The sequence below is a fragment of the Neoarius graeffei genome, chromosome 5 (genome assembly GCF_027579695.1).
Source record: "Neoarius graeffei isolate fNeoGra1 chromosome 5, fNeoGra1.pri, whole genome shotgun sequence".
Taxonomy (NCBI): domain Eukaryota; kingdom Metazoa; phylum Chordata; class Actinopteri; order Siluriformes; family Ariidae; genus Neoarius; species Neoarius graeffei.
Genome location: NC_083573.1, coordinates 39,318,302 through 39,337,660, shown reverse-complemented (window position 1 = coordinate 39,337,660; position 19,359 = coordinate 39,318,302). Strand labels below are relative to the sequence as shown.

The 19,359-nt window shown below is 40.2% G+C and overlaps 1 protein-coding gene across 1 annotated transcript in view; it reads left to right on the top strand.

Moving 5' to 3' along the window:
• Nucleotides 1-19,359, top strand: part of prkcg (protein kinase C, gamma) — a 69,804-nt gene that overhangs the window by 36,969 nt on the left and 13,476 nt on the right. The window contains exon 13 of the mRNA XM_060920507.1: nucleotides 16,681-16,761. Within this exon, the coding sequence (XP_060776490.1) occupies nucleotides 16,681-16,761 (81 nt within the window). The remainder of the gene's footprint in view (nucleotides 1-16,680; nucleotides 16,762-19,359) is intronic.

Genomic DNA, 19,359 nt, shown 5'->3' with positions numbered 1-19,359 from the left:
GTGTGTATTATGAAAATAACAAAAGTCACTTTTTTTTTTTCTGGCAGAATCCACCTCACACACATTCCCAAAATGCACAGCAAATGTGTTACATACATAGATTTAATATCTGCAGAGTATACCTTTTTTAATTTAAAAAAAAGAGAGAGAGTCAGGGAAGAAACAATATGTTCCTAAGCTGCTGTGCGTTTCCATGGCAAGCCTGTAGTAGTAAATCAGAGTCAAAGCTGCTGTGGTTAGATTGGGTGGAATTTTTTAAATGCTTCTGTGATATAGTTTCTCAAATCATCTCAAACATTTCATCATTCTCCAAACTGATTTTGGATCTACATATGTTGTTCTTTAAAAGAGACAGCTAATATTGGCTAATTGACTAAAATACAGGCATTGGATTGGGTAACAAAATACACTAATCATATAAGAAAAAGCTAGCTCACTGATATTGGCCTTAGAGTCACATGCTTTACTGTGGGCAGTAATTAAACTCACATCACTATGAGCAAACAGCATGCAGAGAGATTAAACCTCTTCCTCTACAACAAGGCTTTTGTTAGCTAGCTAAACTTAAGTAGCTCGCTTGCTACCATTGGCTCTGATTTTGGGAGGTGAAAGGACACACATATACAGTAGAAGCAGGGAGAGGATGCCAAACTGCCCACAGACAATAACTCAAGCTCAGGATTCAACCAAAGACCATGGAGGCAATAACGCTACCCGCTGCACCACCATACTACCCAATAAACAATGTTTTTCTGCTAATAGTATTTTCTACCAGATAGGGCTTCTAACCCCCAAAATCTACACACAGCAGATTTAAGCATTGCTCTTGTACATTGTGCTTTAGGGCATAATACAAGCCCAATTCCAACAAAAGTTGGAATGCTGTGTAAACTGGAAATAAAAACAGAATGCCATAATTTTCAAATCATGAAAACCCTATATTTCATTGAAAATAGTACAAAACCAACATTTCAAATGTTGGAACTGAGAAATTTTTATTGTTTTTTGAAAAATATATGCTCATTTTGAATTTGATGTCAGCAACATGTCTCAAAAAAGTTGGGACGGGGCATGTTTACCACTGTGTTGCATCATCTCTACTTTTTTTTTTTTCTTCTGTTTATTGATTTTTCATGTTAACACACACACACATACATACACACACAACAGCAACACCAACAAACAAGCATTGTTGTCAACAATGAGCCGCTTTACATCAAAATCATTACAATACTATAGTCTCATATAGGTAGCAAAAGTTAAGAGGAATGCCTGGATTCAACATAGTCTATAAAGGGTTGCCAAGTCCTATAAAAACGATCAGTAGAACCTCTGAGAGTATATTTCAGTTTTTCCAGTTTAAGATGTTGCATAATATCATTGATCAATACTGTATGAGAGGGAGGGCGTGTCTGTTTCCAGTTCAAGAGAATTAATCTGCGTGCTAAGAGAACTATGAACCTGGCTGCCATGGACGCAGACCCTTTTAGAGGACTGTCCTCACTCAGTACCCCAAATAGAGCCAATGCCGGATCTGGTTCAAGTGTGTGACCAAAAACATCAGATAAGGTTTTAAAAATGGAAACCCAAAAATCTGATAACTCTGGACACAGCCAAAACATGTGACCCAGTGTAGCTGGAAATGCCCTGCAACGGTCACATAAGGGATCAATGTTAGGATACATTTTAGCAAGCTTGACTTTGGAGAGATGCAAGCGATGCAGCACCTTGAACTGTATGAGCCCGTGTCTGGTGCAAATGGATGCTGAGTGTACCCCCTCCTGTGCTCCCATCCACTGCTCCTCTGTCAAGTCAATGCCCAAATCTTCCTCCCAAGCAAATTTCAGAAAATCTAGAGATACATCTATCTGGCTAAACATGTGGTTGTACAAGTATGAAATCACCCCTCTAGATGAAGGATCAACTGAAAATAAAGAGTCCATCTGGGTGGGGGTGGGAGCATTAGGGAAAGAGTTTGTATTAGATCTTGTATAGTCACGAACTTGCAAAAAACGAAAGAAATGAGACTGAGGGAGTTTAAGCTTTCTACGCAGCACCTCAAAAGATGGGAAAATAGCATCAATATAAAGGTCCTTCATTCTTGAGACCCCATTATGAGCCCATAGTTGAAAAGAATTATCTAACAAAGAGGGATGAAAGTGATGATTTGCACATAGAGGGGCTAGAAGAGATTTAGCATGCCAGCCAAAGTGTTGTCTTATTTTAGTCCAAATTTTCAGTGATTCTGTCACTACAGGATTGGATTTGGCATATTCGACAGGTATTGGAAGGGAAGAGAATAACAACGCACTCAAGGAAGTAGGATGACATGAGGCCTGCTCAATCTGCAACCAGGCAGGTTGTTCTTCTGAGTCAGGGGTCTGATCCCAAAAAGAGAGAGCTCGTACGTTGCAGGCCCAGTAATAATACTGAAAATTTGGAAGGCTCATGCCCCCAGAACGTTTAGGTCTTTGCAAAAAATCTTTCCTAATTCTAGGGGTTTTCTTATTCCAAATAAAACTAGATATTTCACTGTCTAATTGTTTGAAAAAAGACTTATTAATGATGATGGGGATGGTTTGAAAAAGAAACAGGAATTTAGGAAGAATGTTCATCTTCAAGGCATTAACTCTCCCTGCTAGAGACATAGGAAGATGGGACCATCTACCAAAATCCTTAATAGTGCGATCAAATAAAGGTTTAAAGTTAAATTTGAACAGTGACTGGACAGACCTTGTTACAACTACTCCCAGATAATTGAAAGATCCATTAACCAACCTGAATGGGAACTGAGAATAAGACACAACCTGAGCAGCGTTGTTTATGGGGAACAGTATACTCTTAGATAAATTCAGCTTGTAACCAGAAATCTTGCCAAAAATTTTCAAAACAGACATAATATTGGGAATAGATGTGAGAGGGTCCTGAATATATAAGAGCAGGTCATCTGCATACAATGACACTCTATGCTCTCTCCCTCCTCTGAATATTCCCTGGTAGCCATTGAGTGAACGTAAGGCAATGGCCAAAGGCTCAATGGAAAGTGCAAATAATAGGGGGGAAAGAGGACACCCTTGTCTTGTGCCACGCCGCAAGGGAAAATAATTTGACCTGAAAGCATTAGTCTGAACCGAAGCCGATGGGGAAACATAAAGAAGACTGACCCAAGAGATGAACTTTTTGCCGAATCCAAATCTGTCCAACGCAGAAAAAAGAAAATCCCATTCAATTCGGTCGAACGCTTTTTCAGCGTCTAGTGAAAGGAGTACCTCTGGGCAGGAGGAAGGGCTGGGAGTGTAAATAATATTGTAGAGTCTACGAAGGTTTGAAAATAAAAGTCTATTCCTAATAAAGCCCGTTTGGTCCTGTGAGATAATTGTGGGAAGGACCCTGTCTAAATGGGTGGCCAAAGTTTTTGCTAATATCTTTGTGTCTACATTCAAAAGGCTGAGGGGCCTGTATGAACCTGGGTCAAGAGGGTCCCTATCCTGTTTTAGCAAAAGGGAAATGCAGGCCTGGTAAAAAGTGGCAGGAAGTGTATTAGCGCTGAATGATTCATTAAAGACATCTAAAAGTACAGGAGAGAGGAGATCTGAAAAGGCTTTGTAAAATTCAGAGCTATATCCATCAGGACCTGGAGCTTTAGAGGTTTGCATGCTCTTAATAGCGTTATTTAGTTCCTCAAGAGACAGAGGTTCTTCAAGTTGTGCCTTATCCTCTTTGGAAATAGTCGGGATGTTCAACTTACTGAAGAAATCATCAATTAAAGAGGGATCACCTTCAGACTCTGAAGAATATAAGTGTGTATAGAATTGTTCAAATTCTCCATTAATATCCTGCTGATCAAGAATTGTTTGCCCCGATTGCGCACGAATTTCAGTTATCATTCTAGAGGCAGCTGATTTTCTGATTTGTAAGGCCAGAAGTTTCCCAGCTTTCTCTCCATGCTCGTAAGATCTATGGCGTGTTTGCAACAGAAGCTGTGCAGTTTCATTTGTGGATAACAGGTCAAATTCTGTTTGCAAAGCTAGTCTGTGTTTGTAAAGATCAGGACTGGGCGATACAGAATATGAGTGATCTAAATCTAAGATCTCATGGGTAAGACTGGAGATACGTTCAGCATGCAGTCTATTGGTACCCGCACTGTAGGAAATTATCAGGCCACGAAGGTAGGCTTTCAAAGTTTCCCACAGTGTGCTCTTGGACACTTCTCCTGTGTCATTGATAATCAAAAACACTTCAATGTTGGATTTTAAAAATTCTGTGAATGATTTATCTGCTAGTAACAAATTATTAAAGCGCCAAGTCCTGGGCATATGTTTGTTGGAAAAAGCCAGCTGCATTTGGTGCGGGGCGTGATCTGAAATAACAATAGCCTCGTAGTCACACCGCCTAATCGCAGGGACAAGTTTACAATCAATAAGAAAATAATCAATTCGACTATATGAATGATGAACTGGGGAGAAAAAGGAATAACTACGAGATGTCGGATACTTGAACCTCCAGGGGTCAGTAATTTTAAAGGTGTCCATAAAGGATCTAATTAGTTTGGCAGATTTTGTCAATGTTTGGGTTTTATTGGATGACCTGTCCAACTTGGGATCCAAGACGCAATTGAAGTCCCCACCTATAATCAGGCGGTGGGTGTTCAGGTCGGGGAGAGATGCAAAAAATGTAGAAAAGAAATGCTCATCATCAAAATTAGGACCGTACACACTGACTAATGTAAGGGGGGTATTATATAGGGACCCAGTCACCACTACAAACCTACCATGTGGATCAGAGGTAACAGAGGAGGAAATGAAAGGAATGTTCTTATTAATTAGAATCGCAGCCCCTCTAGACTTAAAGTGGAATGTTGAATGAAAAAGCTGACCAACCCACCCTTTTCGTAGCCTAAAATGGTCTTGGTTCCTCAAGTGAGTCTCCTGTAAGAATGCTATGTCAGTCTTAAGTTTTTTTAAATGGCCCAAGACTCTACCCCGCTTCATAGCTGTATTAAGACCTTTCGTATTCCAACTGACAAATTGCACCAGGCATTCCTCTTTAGCATCAAAAGAAGTCATAGCTACCATGTGTTTTCCCTATTATTGTACTTAATTCAGACATGAGTTTTTTACAAAGCGGCATTTTTGTAAGATGAGAGACATGCAAACAGCAACAAGAACAGCAAACAAACACCCCACCCCCCACCCACTCCTGCCTTTCCCCAACTGAAAGGCCTTAGGACCAAACAACTTAAATAGGCCTACCTTAGGACGAAACATGGTACAGTCGCTGCACCACCTAAGCTAGTTCAGAGCTTGCTTAAACACCTGTTTAACTCGACTCCCTTTTTTTTTTTATAAACATAGATAATTATAATTCAATCTAACCCATTGCATTTACATTCCATGGCCTATTCAATGGTGGAGTAAAATAAAGAAAGCTGGACTAAATTAAAAATGGCACTGTGCTACTCTCAAGTGAGCCTATCAGGTGCAGACAGTGCATGAAAAAGCCCAGTCCAAATATGACAGAAGATAAAATAAAAAAATAAAATAAAATAAAAAATCCATTAAATATGAATTCCAATAAAAGTGCTCCCCAAAATGGGCTAGGCCTATGTTGTGGCATATTAAACATGCAAACCAAAGTGCAAGTGGCCTTTTGGGATTCAAGGCTGCTCTGCTATAATAGGCTAGCCATAGTGCTACATGCGCTTAAATTCTCAGCTTATTTAAACATTACACTATATCTTATAGAAGTATACATGTAGGCTAGGCTATATAGAAATCATAGGCCAGGGCATTACTCCAGTCCAGTCCAGCCCAGTAAACTGAGTGCATGCATCGAGTCCACCACATGCGTTTTGTACAAATCAACATAGAAAAAAAAAAAGTGACAGCAAAGTGAAACTTGGCAAAAACGTGGCACTGGCAGGCACGCTCTAGTATTGTCTTTTTCAAATGAAAATAGCTGAGGGCTTTGGACCTGCAAATGCAAGCCCTAATAGGTGGCTAGCTCATAACGAGAAAGAGGGGGGGGGGGGAAACTACCACCTATGGCGCATTAGAACTATAACAATTTCGTTACTCACATGACCCTTCTACAGCTAGGTTCGGGGCGATCTTTGTCTGAAAAAACTTTTCAGCTGCTTCTGGAGTGTTGAACTTGTGCCGGACACCGTCGATGTTCACGGAGAGGACAGCAGGGAAGAATAAACTGTAGTCCATCTTCGCCTCACGCAGCTTTGCCTTCACCGGGTTGAAGGCGGCTCTGAGCTTGCTAACCTCGGCAGGGAGATCGGGAAAGATGTGAACAGGGGACTGTTGATAAAGTAGCCGACCCTTTCCTCTGGAAATGCCCAGGATCCGCTCCTTTTCGGCGAAGTAGTGTAATCGTGCTATGATGGGGCGCGGGCGCTCACCCTTCTTCGGCTTCAGAGCCAGGGATCGGTGGGCACGATCGATGACGGGGGGAGATGTGAAGTTCTCAGGGCCCAACACCTCCGACAAGAATTCTTGTAAGAAACGGGTTAGGTTAGCTCCTTCAACTCCCTCAGGGACACCAACTATCCTTAAATTTTGTCGCCGACTTCTGGATTCAAGATCAGTACATTTCTCCTGTAAGCGTTTCAGCTCGCCTGAAAGAGAGCCATGCTCACTCTCAAGTCTTGCAATCTGTTCCAGTGCGTCGTTTAGACGGTGTCCCATACTAGCCTGCTCCGTAGTTACTTCTTTATGGTAATTCTGGAGTTTTACAATTTCCTCCTGTACATCTTCACGTAACTTTTGAGTGTTGGAGATTGTCTCCGTCCGAAGCGCCTCTATGTCTTTGCACAAATCCTGACGAAGGGTGACAATTTCAGCTTTAAAGTCTTTCAGGGAGGCTTGACGAGATAGCTGAAGTTCGTCTCTCAGTGTTTGTAGCGTGAGCGGCGCCTCCTCCATCTTGTTAACGTTATCCTTCGCCATGAGGTTACTCACTTTGATAAACTTTGTTTCTTCCGGTTCAATTAAACGAAGTTTGGTGATGCCATACAGTCTCAAACTTTACTGAGCAGAATTTCGCAATGGGTAGTTAAGTACCTTGCAAATAAGTTAAAATATTAATGACAAATGCTCAGGAGCCGCGGAACTCCAGTCTACTCCATGCCACCTGCAACCGGAAGTCTCCGCATCATCTCTACTTTTAACAACAATCTGTAAATGTTTGTGAACTGAGGAGACCAATTGTTGTGGTTTTGAAAGAGAAATGTCCCATTCTTGCCTGATATACAATTTCATTTGCTTAACAGTTCAGGGTCTCCTTTGTCATATTTTGCACTTCATAATGCACCAAATGTTTTCGATGGGTGACAGGTCTGGACTGCAGGCAAGCCAGTTTAGCACCCAGACTCTTTTACGATGGAGCCATGCAGTTTTAATATGTGCAGAAAACAGTTTGGCATTGTCTTGCTGAAAGAAGGAAGGCCTTCCCTGAAAAAGATTTTGTCTGGATGGCAGCATATTGCTCTGAAACTTTTATATATCATTCAGCATTAATGATGCCTTCCCAGATGTACAAGCTACCTATGTCATGTGCACAAATGCAGACTCATGCCATCACAGATGTTGGCTTTTGAACTGTGCACTGATAATAAGCTGGATGGTCCCTCTCCTCTTTAGCCTGGAGGATGTGGTGTCCATGATTTCTAAAAAGAATTTCCACTTTTGATTTGTCAGACCTTGGGACAATTTTCCACTTCACCTCAGTCCATCGTTAAAGAGCTTGGGCCCAAAGAAGGTGGCAGTGTTTCTGGATATTGCTTATATCTGGCTTTAAGTTGTATTTGTGGATGCAGTAATGCAGTAACTGTTTTCACAGATAATGGTTTGCTGAAGTGTTCCTGAGCCCATACAATGATTTCCACTACAGACACGTGTCTGCTTTTAATATAGTGTTGCCTGAGGGTCTGAAGATCACAGCGTCAGTTTTCAGCCTTGTCTCTTGCATACAGAAATTTCTCCAGATCCTCTGAATCTTTTAATGATATTATGACCCATAGATGATGTGATCCCCAAATTCTTTGCAATTTTACATTGAGGAACGTTATTCTTAAATTGTTGCACTGTTTGCCCACACAGTCTTTCAGAGAGCTGTGAACCCCTCCCCATCTTTACTTCTGAGAGACTCAGCCTCTCTGGGATGCTCTTTTTATACCCAATCATGTTACTGACCTGTTGCCAATTGACCTTTTTTTTTTTTTTTAGTATTACACAAGTTTTTCAGTATTTTGTTTCCCTGTCCCAACTTTTTTAAAATGTGTTACTGACATCAAATTCAAAATGAGCATATATTTTTCAAAAAAAAAATACAATTTCTTAGTTTCAACATTTGATATGTTGTCTTTGCACTGTTTTCAATGAAATGTAGGGTTTCCATGATTTGAAAATCTTCACATTCTGTTTTTATTTATGCTTTACACAGTGTCCCAACTTCTTTGGAATTGGGGTTGTAGTAATGCAATATAAAGAAAAAATGTGGTTTCTGTAAACAACAATTATTAGTTGATCAGAGCCAAATCCATTTGAGAGCATTTGTCAGGTGCAAAAACATCACATCACATTGATTTCCTGCTCAATGATATATAATTTCACAATAAGACTCATCAATACTAGATAGCCAGACATGACTAGGTACTTACTAAACTACCAAGCCAGTAAAGATTATTAGCAAATTTACTAAAATTTACTGACTAATAAACCAATTTATCATTTTAAACTGGCTAATTTCATCTCATCTCATCTCATCTCATCTCATCTCATCATCTCTAGCCGCTTTATCCTGTTCTACAGGGTCGCAGGCAAGCTGGAGCCTATCCCAGCTGACTACGGGCGAAAGGCGGGGTCTGGCTGATTTCAGATTCTGAAATATACACTATATGACCAAAACTTTGCTGACACCTGACCATCACATCCATCTGTGCTTTCTGAACATCCCATTTCAGAGGTAGTCCCCCTTCATAGTTATAATAACTTCCACTCTTCTGGGAAGGCTTTCCACTAGATTCTGGAGCATGGCTGTGAAGATTTGCCCATTCAGCCACAAGAACATTAATGAGGTCAAGCAATGATGTCGGGAAAGGAGACCTGGCATGTAGTTGGTATTCCAAATCATCCCAAAGGCTTTCTTTCAATGGGGTTGAGGTCAGGGGTTTGTGCAGGTCACTCACTTTCTTCAACTTTGGCAAACCATGTCTTCATGGACCTCATATTGTGCACTGGGTTATTATCATGCTGGAACAGGTTTGGACTCCTGAATTCCAGTGAAGGGAAAGTGTAATGCTACAGCATACAAAGACATCCTAGACAACTGTGTGCTTCCAACTTTGTGGCAATAGTTTGGGGAAGACCCAAATATGGGTGTGATCATCAGTTGTCCACAAACCTTTGGTCATTTAATGTATTTCCAACATATCTGTCCCTATGAGGACTAAACCTTCAGATCATGTGGGATGAAAAAAAAAGGTAATTTAAATATAAGCATGGGCACGGTGGTGTAGTGATTAGCACTGTCATATCACAGTAAGAAGATTCTGGGTTCAAGCTCAGTGGCCAACAGGGGCCTTTCTGTATGGAGTTTGCATGTTCTCCCTGTGTCTGCATGGGTGTCCTCTGGGTGCTCCGGTTTCCCCCAAAGTCCAAAGACATGCAGGTTAGGCTAATTGGTGGCTCTAAATTGACCGTAGGTGTGAAGATGAGTGTGAATGGTTGTTTGGCTCTGTGTGTCAGCCCTGCGATGACCTGGCAACTTGTCCAGGGTGTACCCCGCCTATCACCCATAGTCAGCTGGGATAGACTCCAGCTTGCCCGCGACCCTGCACAGGATAAGTGGTTACAGATAATGGATGGAATATATGAGCATGAGCATCTATATCGTGCACATGCAGTACTGTGTGATGCATTTACAGCATCCTTATTAACTGCCTAGTCAGAATCATGGTAGTTTATATCATGCTGCTAGGTTGTTCATATTTTCAAAAAATAGGACCAACTAAATTTGTGAGAAAATATAGCTTGGAGGGACAAAAAATAATGACTCTGTGAGAAGGATTACATCACTATTTGAGACCAAGTGATGTAGGACTGGGTCCTGGCAATGCTGCAGATGCAGGAATCTATTGCTTACCATGCTGACAATGCAGGAAACTATTTTTATATGTTCCTGGGAGCATAGGGTTCAAATTTAGGGTTCATATTTAAATAAAGTGGTTACTGAAATTAAGCAAATTAACAAATTAGAGGAGGAGGGGTGCTTTAGGTTTAGGCCACACCCACTTTGGGTTTAAATCTAAATACAGATACAGATATCTGGACCACAAAACAGATGTAGATATAAATAATGCCATTCTATTACACACCTACTCTATGTGCTGTCACACACATAACCAGTAATGTAATACAGTGGGGCTTGAAAGTTTGTGAACCCTTTAGAATTTTCTGTATTTCTGCATAAATATGACCTAAAACATCATCAGATTTTCACACAAATCATAAAAGTAGATAAAGAGAACCCAGTTAAACAAATGAGACAAAAATATTATACTTGGTCATTTATTTATTGAGTAAAATGATCCAATATTACATATCTGTGAGTGACAAAAGTATGTGAACCTCTAGGATTAGCAGTTCATTTGAAGGTGAAATTAGAGTCAGGTGTTTTCAATCAGTGGGATGACGATCAGGTGTGAATCTGAATTTTTTTTCTTTCCTCGCTTCCACGGAAGGCGGTCGCATTCTCTGCTATCCCTCTCCCTCCTTTTTTTCCCTGCTTGTGCTTCTTTTTCTTGTCTCATCTGCTGTACTTTTTGAAGAGACTCTTCCCGCATTACTTTCTAAACTAAAAAAAGCATGGAATTGATAAACTGGTCTCCTAATGAAATTGACACAGTCTTCTCGACGAGAAGCCTGGGTTCGGGGGAACCTGCCTGTCCTGCCGGAACATTTGCAGCTGGTTACACGATGGACACATGGGAGCAGTGGCGAGTCGTGTGCCTGCCGATTCTTTCTGTGGAGGACATTGAAGATATCTACCTATTCGGAACCATGATTACAGGACTTTTGCTGATTGGATTAGGCATTGCCCTGGTATATCGAGGAAATCAGACAATGGTGACAGCTGTTCAAAGCCCCACAAAGCTGCCCGATATGATTGGAGCGGTGGGAAAAGCTGTTGGCACTCGGACTGTGGATTTTCAGAACTTGAACCACAATATGGTTGTTATCTTGGCGAAGCTTTAGGCTTTGCAAGGAATATGTTTTTCAGAGACCAATTTGAACAGAATGAACGGAATGGACAGATGTGGACGAGTGGTGTGGACATGCAAAGACTGCGTCTGGAAAGACCAAGCAATTTATATCTTATCGACATTCGGCTCCCTGAGACAGCACCGGCCTCGGTTAAGGCCGTTGCTGAGGCAGCATTTCCCCCTGAAGGTCACTGCTGGGAGACGCTCTCACATTCCTTGCATTCCTTCCCCAACTTTCCGCGGTTGCCATTTTCATCCCCAGTGTGACAAGCGGGTGCGTGACCAGTGCCTTCATGGCTGCAGGAGCAAACGGCTGCTTGCTTGCACTGGGTTACCTCTACCTCCTCCCCTCCCCCCCTACCCCCACCCCGATTGCCCCCTCTTTCCCCCCTTCCCCCCCAAGTCCCGTGTTTAAAGTGTACTTGTGTTATTGTGTGCTTATGTGCAAAGGTTTTTTAAATGTTCCCACACTGTACTCCTGACAGGAGCATAGTGTGGGGGGTGTTCTTTTTTTCCTTATCTCTCCTCATGTTGTGTTTCCTTTTCTTTTATCCCTGTCTTCCTGTCCTGTTCCCCCTCTGTAAGGACAGGTTGATGGTCAATTTCACTGGCAACAGTGATAATAAAGGGTTCATTCATTCATTCGAATGGGCACCCTGTTTTATTTAAAGAACAGGGATCTATCAAAGTCTGATCTTCATAATACATGTTTGTGGAAGTGTATCATGGCACGAACAAAGGAGATTTCTGAGGACCTCAGAAAAAGTGTTGTTGATGCTCATCAGGCTGGAAAAGGTTACAAAACTATTTCTAAAAAGTTTGGACTCCACCAATCCATAGTCAGACAGATTGTGTACAAATGGAGGAAATTCAAGACCATTGTTACCCTCCCCAGGAGTGGTCGACCAACAAAGATCCCTCCAAGAGCAAGGCGTGTAATAGTCTGCGAGGTCACAAAGGAACCCAGGGTAACTTCTAAGCAACTGAAGGCCTCTCTCACATTAGCTAATGTTAATGTTCATGAGTCCACCATCAGGAGAACACTGAACAACAATGGTGTGCATAGCAGGGTTGCAAGGAGAAAGCCACCACTCTCCAAAAAGAACATTGCTGCTCATCTGCAGTTTGCTAAAGATCATGTGGACAAGCCAGAAGGCTACTGGAAAAATGTTTTGTTATATGGATGAGACCAAAATAGAACTTTTTTGGTTTAAATGAGAAGCATTATGTTTGGAGAAAGGAAAACACTGCATTCCAGCATAAGAACCTTATCCCATCTGTGAAACATGGTGGTGGTAGTATCATGGTTTGGGCCTGTTTTGCTGCATCTGGGTCAGGACAGCTTTCCATCATTGTTAGACAATGAATTCTGAATTATACCAGCGAATTCTAAAGGAAAATGTCAGGACATCTGTCCATGAACTGAATCTCAGGAGAAGGTGGGTCATGCAGCAAGGCAATGACCCTAAGCACACAAGTCGTTCTACCAAAGAATGGTTAAAGAAGAATAAAGTTAATGTTTTGGAATGGCCAAGTCAAAGTCCTGACCTTAATCCAATTGAAATGTTGTGGAAGGACCTAAAGCAAGCAGTTCATGTGAGGAAACCCACCAACATCCCAGAGTTGAAGCTGTTCTGTATGGAGGAATGGGCTAAAATTCCTCCAAGCCAGTGTGCAGGACTGATCAACAGTTACCAGAAATGTTTAGTTGCAGTTATTGCTGCACAAGAGGGTCACACCAGATACTGAAAGCAAACAAACTTTCAAGCACCACTGTACAATCATAGGAACACTTTCCATGAACCTAAAACACTTTTGGTGGAATTCCCCTTTAACTGAGCAGTTATTGGTTTCATTATGTAAAAACTTTATCTTTTTCTTCCTGTCATTTTGCATGGAAACAATGCAGGATCTGTGCCTGCTAGTGAGGAAATGAATGTCTTATTCATGCTCATACACACACAAAACACACAAATACTGTGTATATATTGGCCTCTAAATTGCACACTTAGGCTTTCCTTCTCATTAACTAAGCTCATTTAATTTCGTTATGATAATTTTTTCATAGACTCAAGACAGCAGTGTATCTACTCTGATGGAGTCACCCAGGAACAATTCCTTGTATTCTCTGTTATTCCTTATTAACAAAGATATAATCTTTGTAGTAAATATTTTAAAACGTTAAGGCATATCAACTTCATACAGTAATTGTCTACTGACAGTTTCTTTTTATAGGCTTAAAGAAAAAAATCCACCCTGAATGACAGTATTTATGATCAGTTTATCAGTATTTATAATCAGTATATGATCTTCAGTTGTGCAAAAGGTTACATTTTGCTGTCTCCACTATTTCTATTTTGGATGTCTTATTAAAATCTGCAAGAAAGCAACAGGGCTAAAGATACAACAGGCAAGGTTCAAATGTGGAAGAAAAGAGAAGCAGGTGCAGCACAGAGGCTCATGAGACACAGGAAAACTACAATCAGGAAGCACACCACAGAACTTGGGATCTCTCCACACCTACAGTGTCTTGCAAAAGTATTCATTTCCCTTTGTGTTTGTCCTGTTTTTGTTGCATTACAAGGTGGCATTAAAATGGATTTTTGGGGGGTTAGCACCATTTGATTTACACAACATGCTTACAACTTTAAATTTGATTTTTTTTTTTATTGTGACACAAACAATAATTAAGATGAAAAATACTGTAATCTGGAGTGTGCATAGGTATTCACCCCCTTTCATATGAAACCCCTAAATAAGGGCTGGTCCAACCAATTCACTTCATAAGTCACATAATTAGTTGATTAAGATCCACCTTTGTGCAATCAAAGTGTCACATGATCTGTCACATAATGTCTGTATAAATTAACCTGTTCTGGAAGGACCCTGACTCTGCAACACTATGAAGCAAGCAAAATGAAAACCAAGCAGTACTCCAAACAGGTCAAAGACAAAGTTGTGGAGAAGTATAGATCAGGGTTGGGTTATAAAAAATATCCCAAACTTTGAATATCCCACGGAGCACCATTAAATCCATTATAGCAAAATGGAAAGAATATGCCACCACTACAAACCTGACGAGAAGGCCGCCCACCAAAATTCATAGACTGAGCAAGGAGGGCATTAATCAGAGATGCAACAAAGTCACCAAAGATAACACTGAAGGAGCTACAGATATCCACATTGGAGATGGGAGTATCTGTCCATAGGACCACTTTAAGCTGTGCACTCCACAGAGCGGGGCTTTATGGAAGAGTGACCAGAAAAAAGTAATTGCTGAAGAAATCATGTTTGGAGTTTGCCCAACAGCATGTGGCAGACTCCCCAAAAACATGGAAGAAAAGTCTCTGGTCTAATGAGACAAAAATTGAACTTTTTGGCCATTATGGGAAATGCCATGTGTGGTGCAAACCCATCACCCTGAGAACATCATTCCTACAGTGAAGCATGGTGGTGGCAGTATCATGCTGTGTGGATGTTTTTCATCTGCAGGGACAGGAAAGCTGGTCAGGACTGAAGGAAAGATGGATGGCACTAAATACAGGGCAATTCTGGAGGAAAACCTGTTTGAGTCGTCCAGAGGTTTGAGACTGGGATGAAGATTCCTGTTCCTGTAGGACAATGACCCTAAACATACTGTGAAAGCTACACTGGAGTGGTTTAAAGGAAAACATTTAAATGTCTTTGAATGGCCTAATCAAAGCCCAGACCTGAGTCCAATTGAGAATCTGTGGCATAACTTGAAGATTGCTGTACACCAATGCAACCCATCTCACTTGAAGGAGTTGGAGCAGTTTTGCCTTGAGGAATGGGCTAAAATCCCAGTGGCTAGATGTGCTAAGCTAATAGAGACATATCCCAAGAGACTTGCAGCTGTAATTGCAGCAAAAGGTGGCTCTACAAAGTATTGACTTGGGGGGGGGGTTGAATACCTACGCACACTTCAGAGTTCTGTTTTTTCATCTTCATTATTGTTTGTGTCACAATAAAATAACAATTTTCACCTTCAAAGTTGGAGGCATGTTGTGTAAATCAAATGGTGCTAACCCCCCAAAAAATCAATTTTAATTCCAGCTTGTAATGCGACAAAACAGGACAAACACCAAGGAGGATGAATACTTTTGCAAGACACTGTACATGTACTTCCTCCTTAAATCACATGCAGGACCAGACCACCACCACCCCAGAAAACCTATCCCAACTTCCAAGAAAATGATTCCAGTGGCTCAAAATGATCATCAAAAAGTGGTCCAGATTTGAGGCGGATCTTGATTTAATTCCTGAGACATTATTAGGGGCAAGACAGGGGGATAACAGTGTCTTTGCTCAAGTCAAAAGGTGAAGCAGTTTGGACACATAAGGCCCTGTCAGCCTTGGGCGTGGCTTGCCACATCCCAGACCACATTGAGAACATGATTACCAGTTACTTCAAAAACATTAGGTTCTAATTCCAAACCATTAAGTTGACAGCAGAGTAGCAGTCCATGGAAAAAATATATCATAACAGGATACATAATGTCTCCAATATTGTTAGTTATGGGAATTAACCTGATTATTACAGCACCAAAGGACCAAAAACCACCTCAGGGGATTCATGGATGGAATTATCACTCCAAGTTCAGGCAAGGTGGGTCCTGAAGCAGCTGAATCAAATGGCCACTTGGGCCAGGATGAATTTTAAACCCAGGAAATCAAGGAGTCTGGAGATCAGACTGGGGAAATTGCATAATCAATTTGGAGTCTGCTGACTATGATGGGATTCAGAGATTGTGACTGAAAAACAGCTGCCTGGAGGTTGCAGAAGCTATGGAAAGAGTCTCCTTTTGGCTTTAGCACAGAAGGAAAGGGATTGACTGGAACCTAGAAGAGGGACATTGATTTTGACCACCACTGCAGATCCACCAGCTCGAGAAATTTGTAGTAATGGTCAAAGCACTTGTTGAAGGTCGGGAACCACATGATGACATCTACTCCTGGCCAAGGCTACAACCAGATGAAATGGTTGTATGAAGGACATCCTAGAGATGTATTGAAATCCTATGATTTGATGGTCGCTGTAAAATGGTGAGTGAGAAAATAAGCTGTTGTTCTTTGTATCTTTTTAGGAGGTAACAGCCAAATTAGATGGTTTGAGACTGTTATGTTTCAGATTGTTGAAAACTTCTGTCGTAACTGTTCTAGCAACATTCTCCTGTGTCAGAGTGGCAGACAATCACAAAGTTGTCACAGAGTTAAATAAAACTACAGCATCAACCAAGAAATTACCAACAGAATTGTTAAACACATCATATATTCTTCAGTAGAAACAAATGTAATGTGTTTCAGGGTGGACTTGTCCTTTAAGTTGCATGATACAGTCCTGTTTTAGGAGCATTGTTTAATTATTAGTTTATCTGTTCATTTATCAGATTGTAGCATATCAGCCATATGGTAAAGCAGTAGACTGGTGGTCATATGGGGTTCTCCTCTATGAGATGCTGGCTGGGCAGGTATGCAAACATACACCCTCTTTCATAATTTACTGTTATAAAGATGCTTTAAATTCCTTGAACTCAATTCCTGAAACAAAGTTCTTAAAACAGACACTCTAAAAACTAGCCTCAGATTATTTGTAGATGAGTCACCCAGGCCTGCAATGTGATGATAATTCTGTGTTCGCTCATCTGAAACCACTGCAAGCAATTTGGACTGGTTCCGGCTCACTGTTTTTAGAAGAGCCACCCAAAGTAATCAGTATCACTGTCAAATATCTTTTTTTTTTTACTCAACTGCTTAAACCAGTTGAAAAAATTTCCATTATACATCCTCATGCAAACTCAATTACAGTAGCAGGAAAAACAAAGACATTCTCATTGTCTACTTATGAAGCACATTGTCAAGGGAATGATTCAAGGAATAATTTGATGCTTTCTTTGAAATAGTTTGTAATTAACATAAATATGAAAGTAACGGCAGAATACATGCAGAATCTTTTAGTTGTATTTTCTATGCAGATTTGAATATGTGTTAGGCAGGTTGTTTTCCAGGTATAAGTATAAGCTATGCTGTAATTATCCAGAAAGTTTAAATGCACTTCTGCCAGTTTTGTTTAAACGATTGAAAGCACTAATAAAGTAACACTGAACTTATTATATACCACAAGAAACAAAGAATGAGAAAGTAATAGTACTCTTTCTTTAGTGCTCAGTCTAATAAGCTATTTGCAGCTACTATTTTATCCACAATTTAAGTAACTTATACATAACTATTATAAACTCCTATGAGGGTAAAATTGTGTATGTGTATACACAATGTGTATGCAGTCATTGATTACTATGTGAGTGTTTTAAAAAACAGTAGATTGACTATTTCAGAAAATACTGTCTGCAATGATCACTCCAATGATTAGATAATAACTTTAATTAATACATTATATAATTGATATGAATAAGCAATAAATTGTTCAGAATTTGGCAATTAAGAAAACATTTTAAATTGATAGTTCATATCATTGTTTATTGCATGTAAATGAGCAAAAAAAATCTGTTGACAACAACAACAACAAGAGCTAGCAATCACATCTGATGTAGTAAAGTAACCTTAGAAATAACAGAAGTGCAGGTGGCAACCTATCAGATTAACCACTGGCAGGTTTATTTAACCGAAATACTCAATTAAATAATTTCCGAAAGGATTGAAATAGTTTCTTATAGATGTTAAGGTAACATCTTATAATAACTTTTTCATAAATACATCAATAATGTGGATAGATAGATAGATAGATAGATAGATAGATAGATAGATAGATAGATAGATAGATAGATAGATAGATAGATACTAGTTATTCAGAATTTTTATATGTTTGTTCATGTCATGTTTTTTTCATTGTTCATGTATGTATACTCTTTTAACTAGTCATTTAAAAGTGATGAACAATTGTTTGTTTTTAAACCATTTTCTATTGAGGGTGGATAAGGTCACTCTTGTAGGGTAAATTTTCTTTGTAATATTATGTAATAGGCATTATTTTTATGCAGTCAATAATTAAGTAATACTGGGTGTCATTGAGTGGTCTATCAGACATATTCCATTCAGCTAGTATGATACTGAACAAGTCAAAGATGAGTTCAGTACCATGCTAGCTGAATGGAATATATCTGATATACCATGAAAAAAAAAAGCCAACCAATAATATTACTGTTATACATACACATTCCTTCCAGGTGTTCAACATGTCTTTCTCTTTCAAAATTCTCTCAAAATCTTCCGTATATAATGAAGCAAACCTGGCGGTCATGTTTGTTTACAAATTGCCACTGTCACTCACTAGCATGGAAGTTTTACGTCTCCGATGTGTCTCTTTTCCAGTTTTTCGATGTCCGTTGGTATGTTTTTCTCTTGTAAATATGCGTGAACAATATCTAATGAAGTTTTGGTAGCCTTTCGGGTGTTCAACATGTCTTTCTTTTTCCTGGTGAATAAAAAAATGCTTCTATGCATGCGCAGCAGAAAACGTTCTCATTGGATATTCACATCAGCTCTGATGTGTGACATCATGCTGTCTTGACAACTATGCAATATCGTAAACCATATTCAACATTCATTCTCCATTGGGTAGAATGATGTAATACATGTAGGATAAGCGATATGCTAAAAATATTGCATGCTATCGAACCAAATGAATAAAACCCACTAGAAGGGAATAGAACAGGGCTTTTCAAAGTGTGGGAGAGCGCCAGAGTTCTTCAGGGGGGGCGCAACGTGAGAGACAAAATGGATCGGTTTTTAGTACCTAAAGCTACAGTGAGTGAGGAGACAGAGTCTGGGCCAAGTAAAAAAACAGAGCCTCCAGGATGTTGCGATTTGCAACTTCAGCGCAAATTCAACCAATCCCCGCAAATTCAGGGCGGTGTTGCAATTATATCCAATCACCGCAACTTTCCCGCAAATTTGACCAATCGTTGGCGTCGTCTTGAGGTGACGTCGACAAACTACCTTCCGCCTTACTTCCGTGTGTTCAAGAGAAGCAGCATGTGCGTCGTGTTGCCAGATTGGGCGATTTCAAGTGCATTTTGGCGGGTTTTGAACATATTTTGGACTGGAAAATG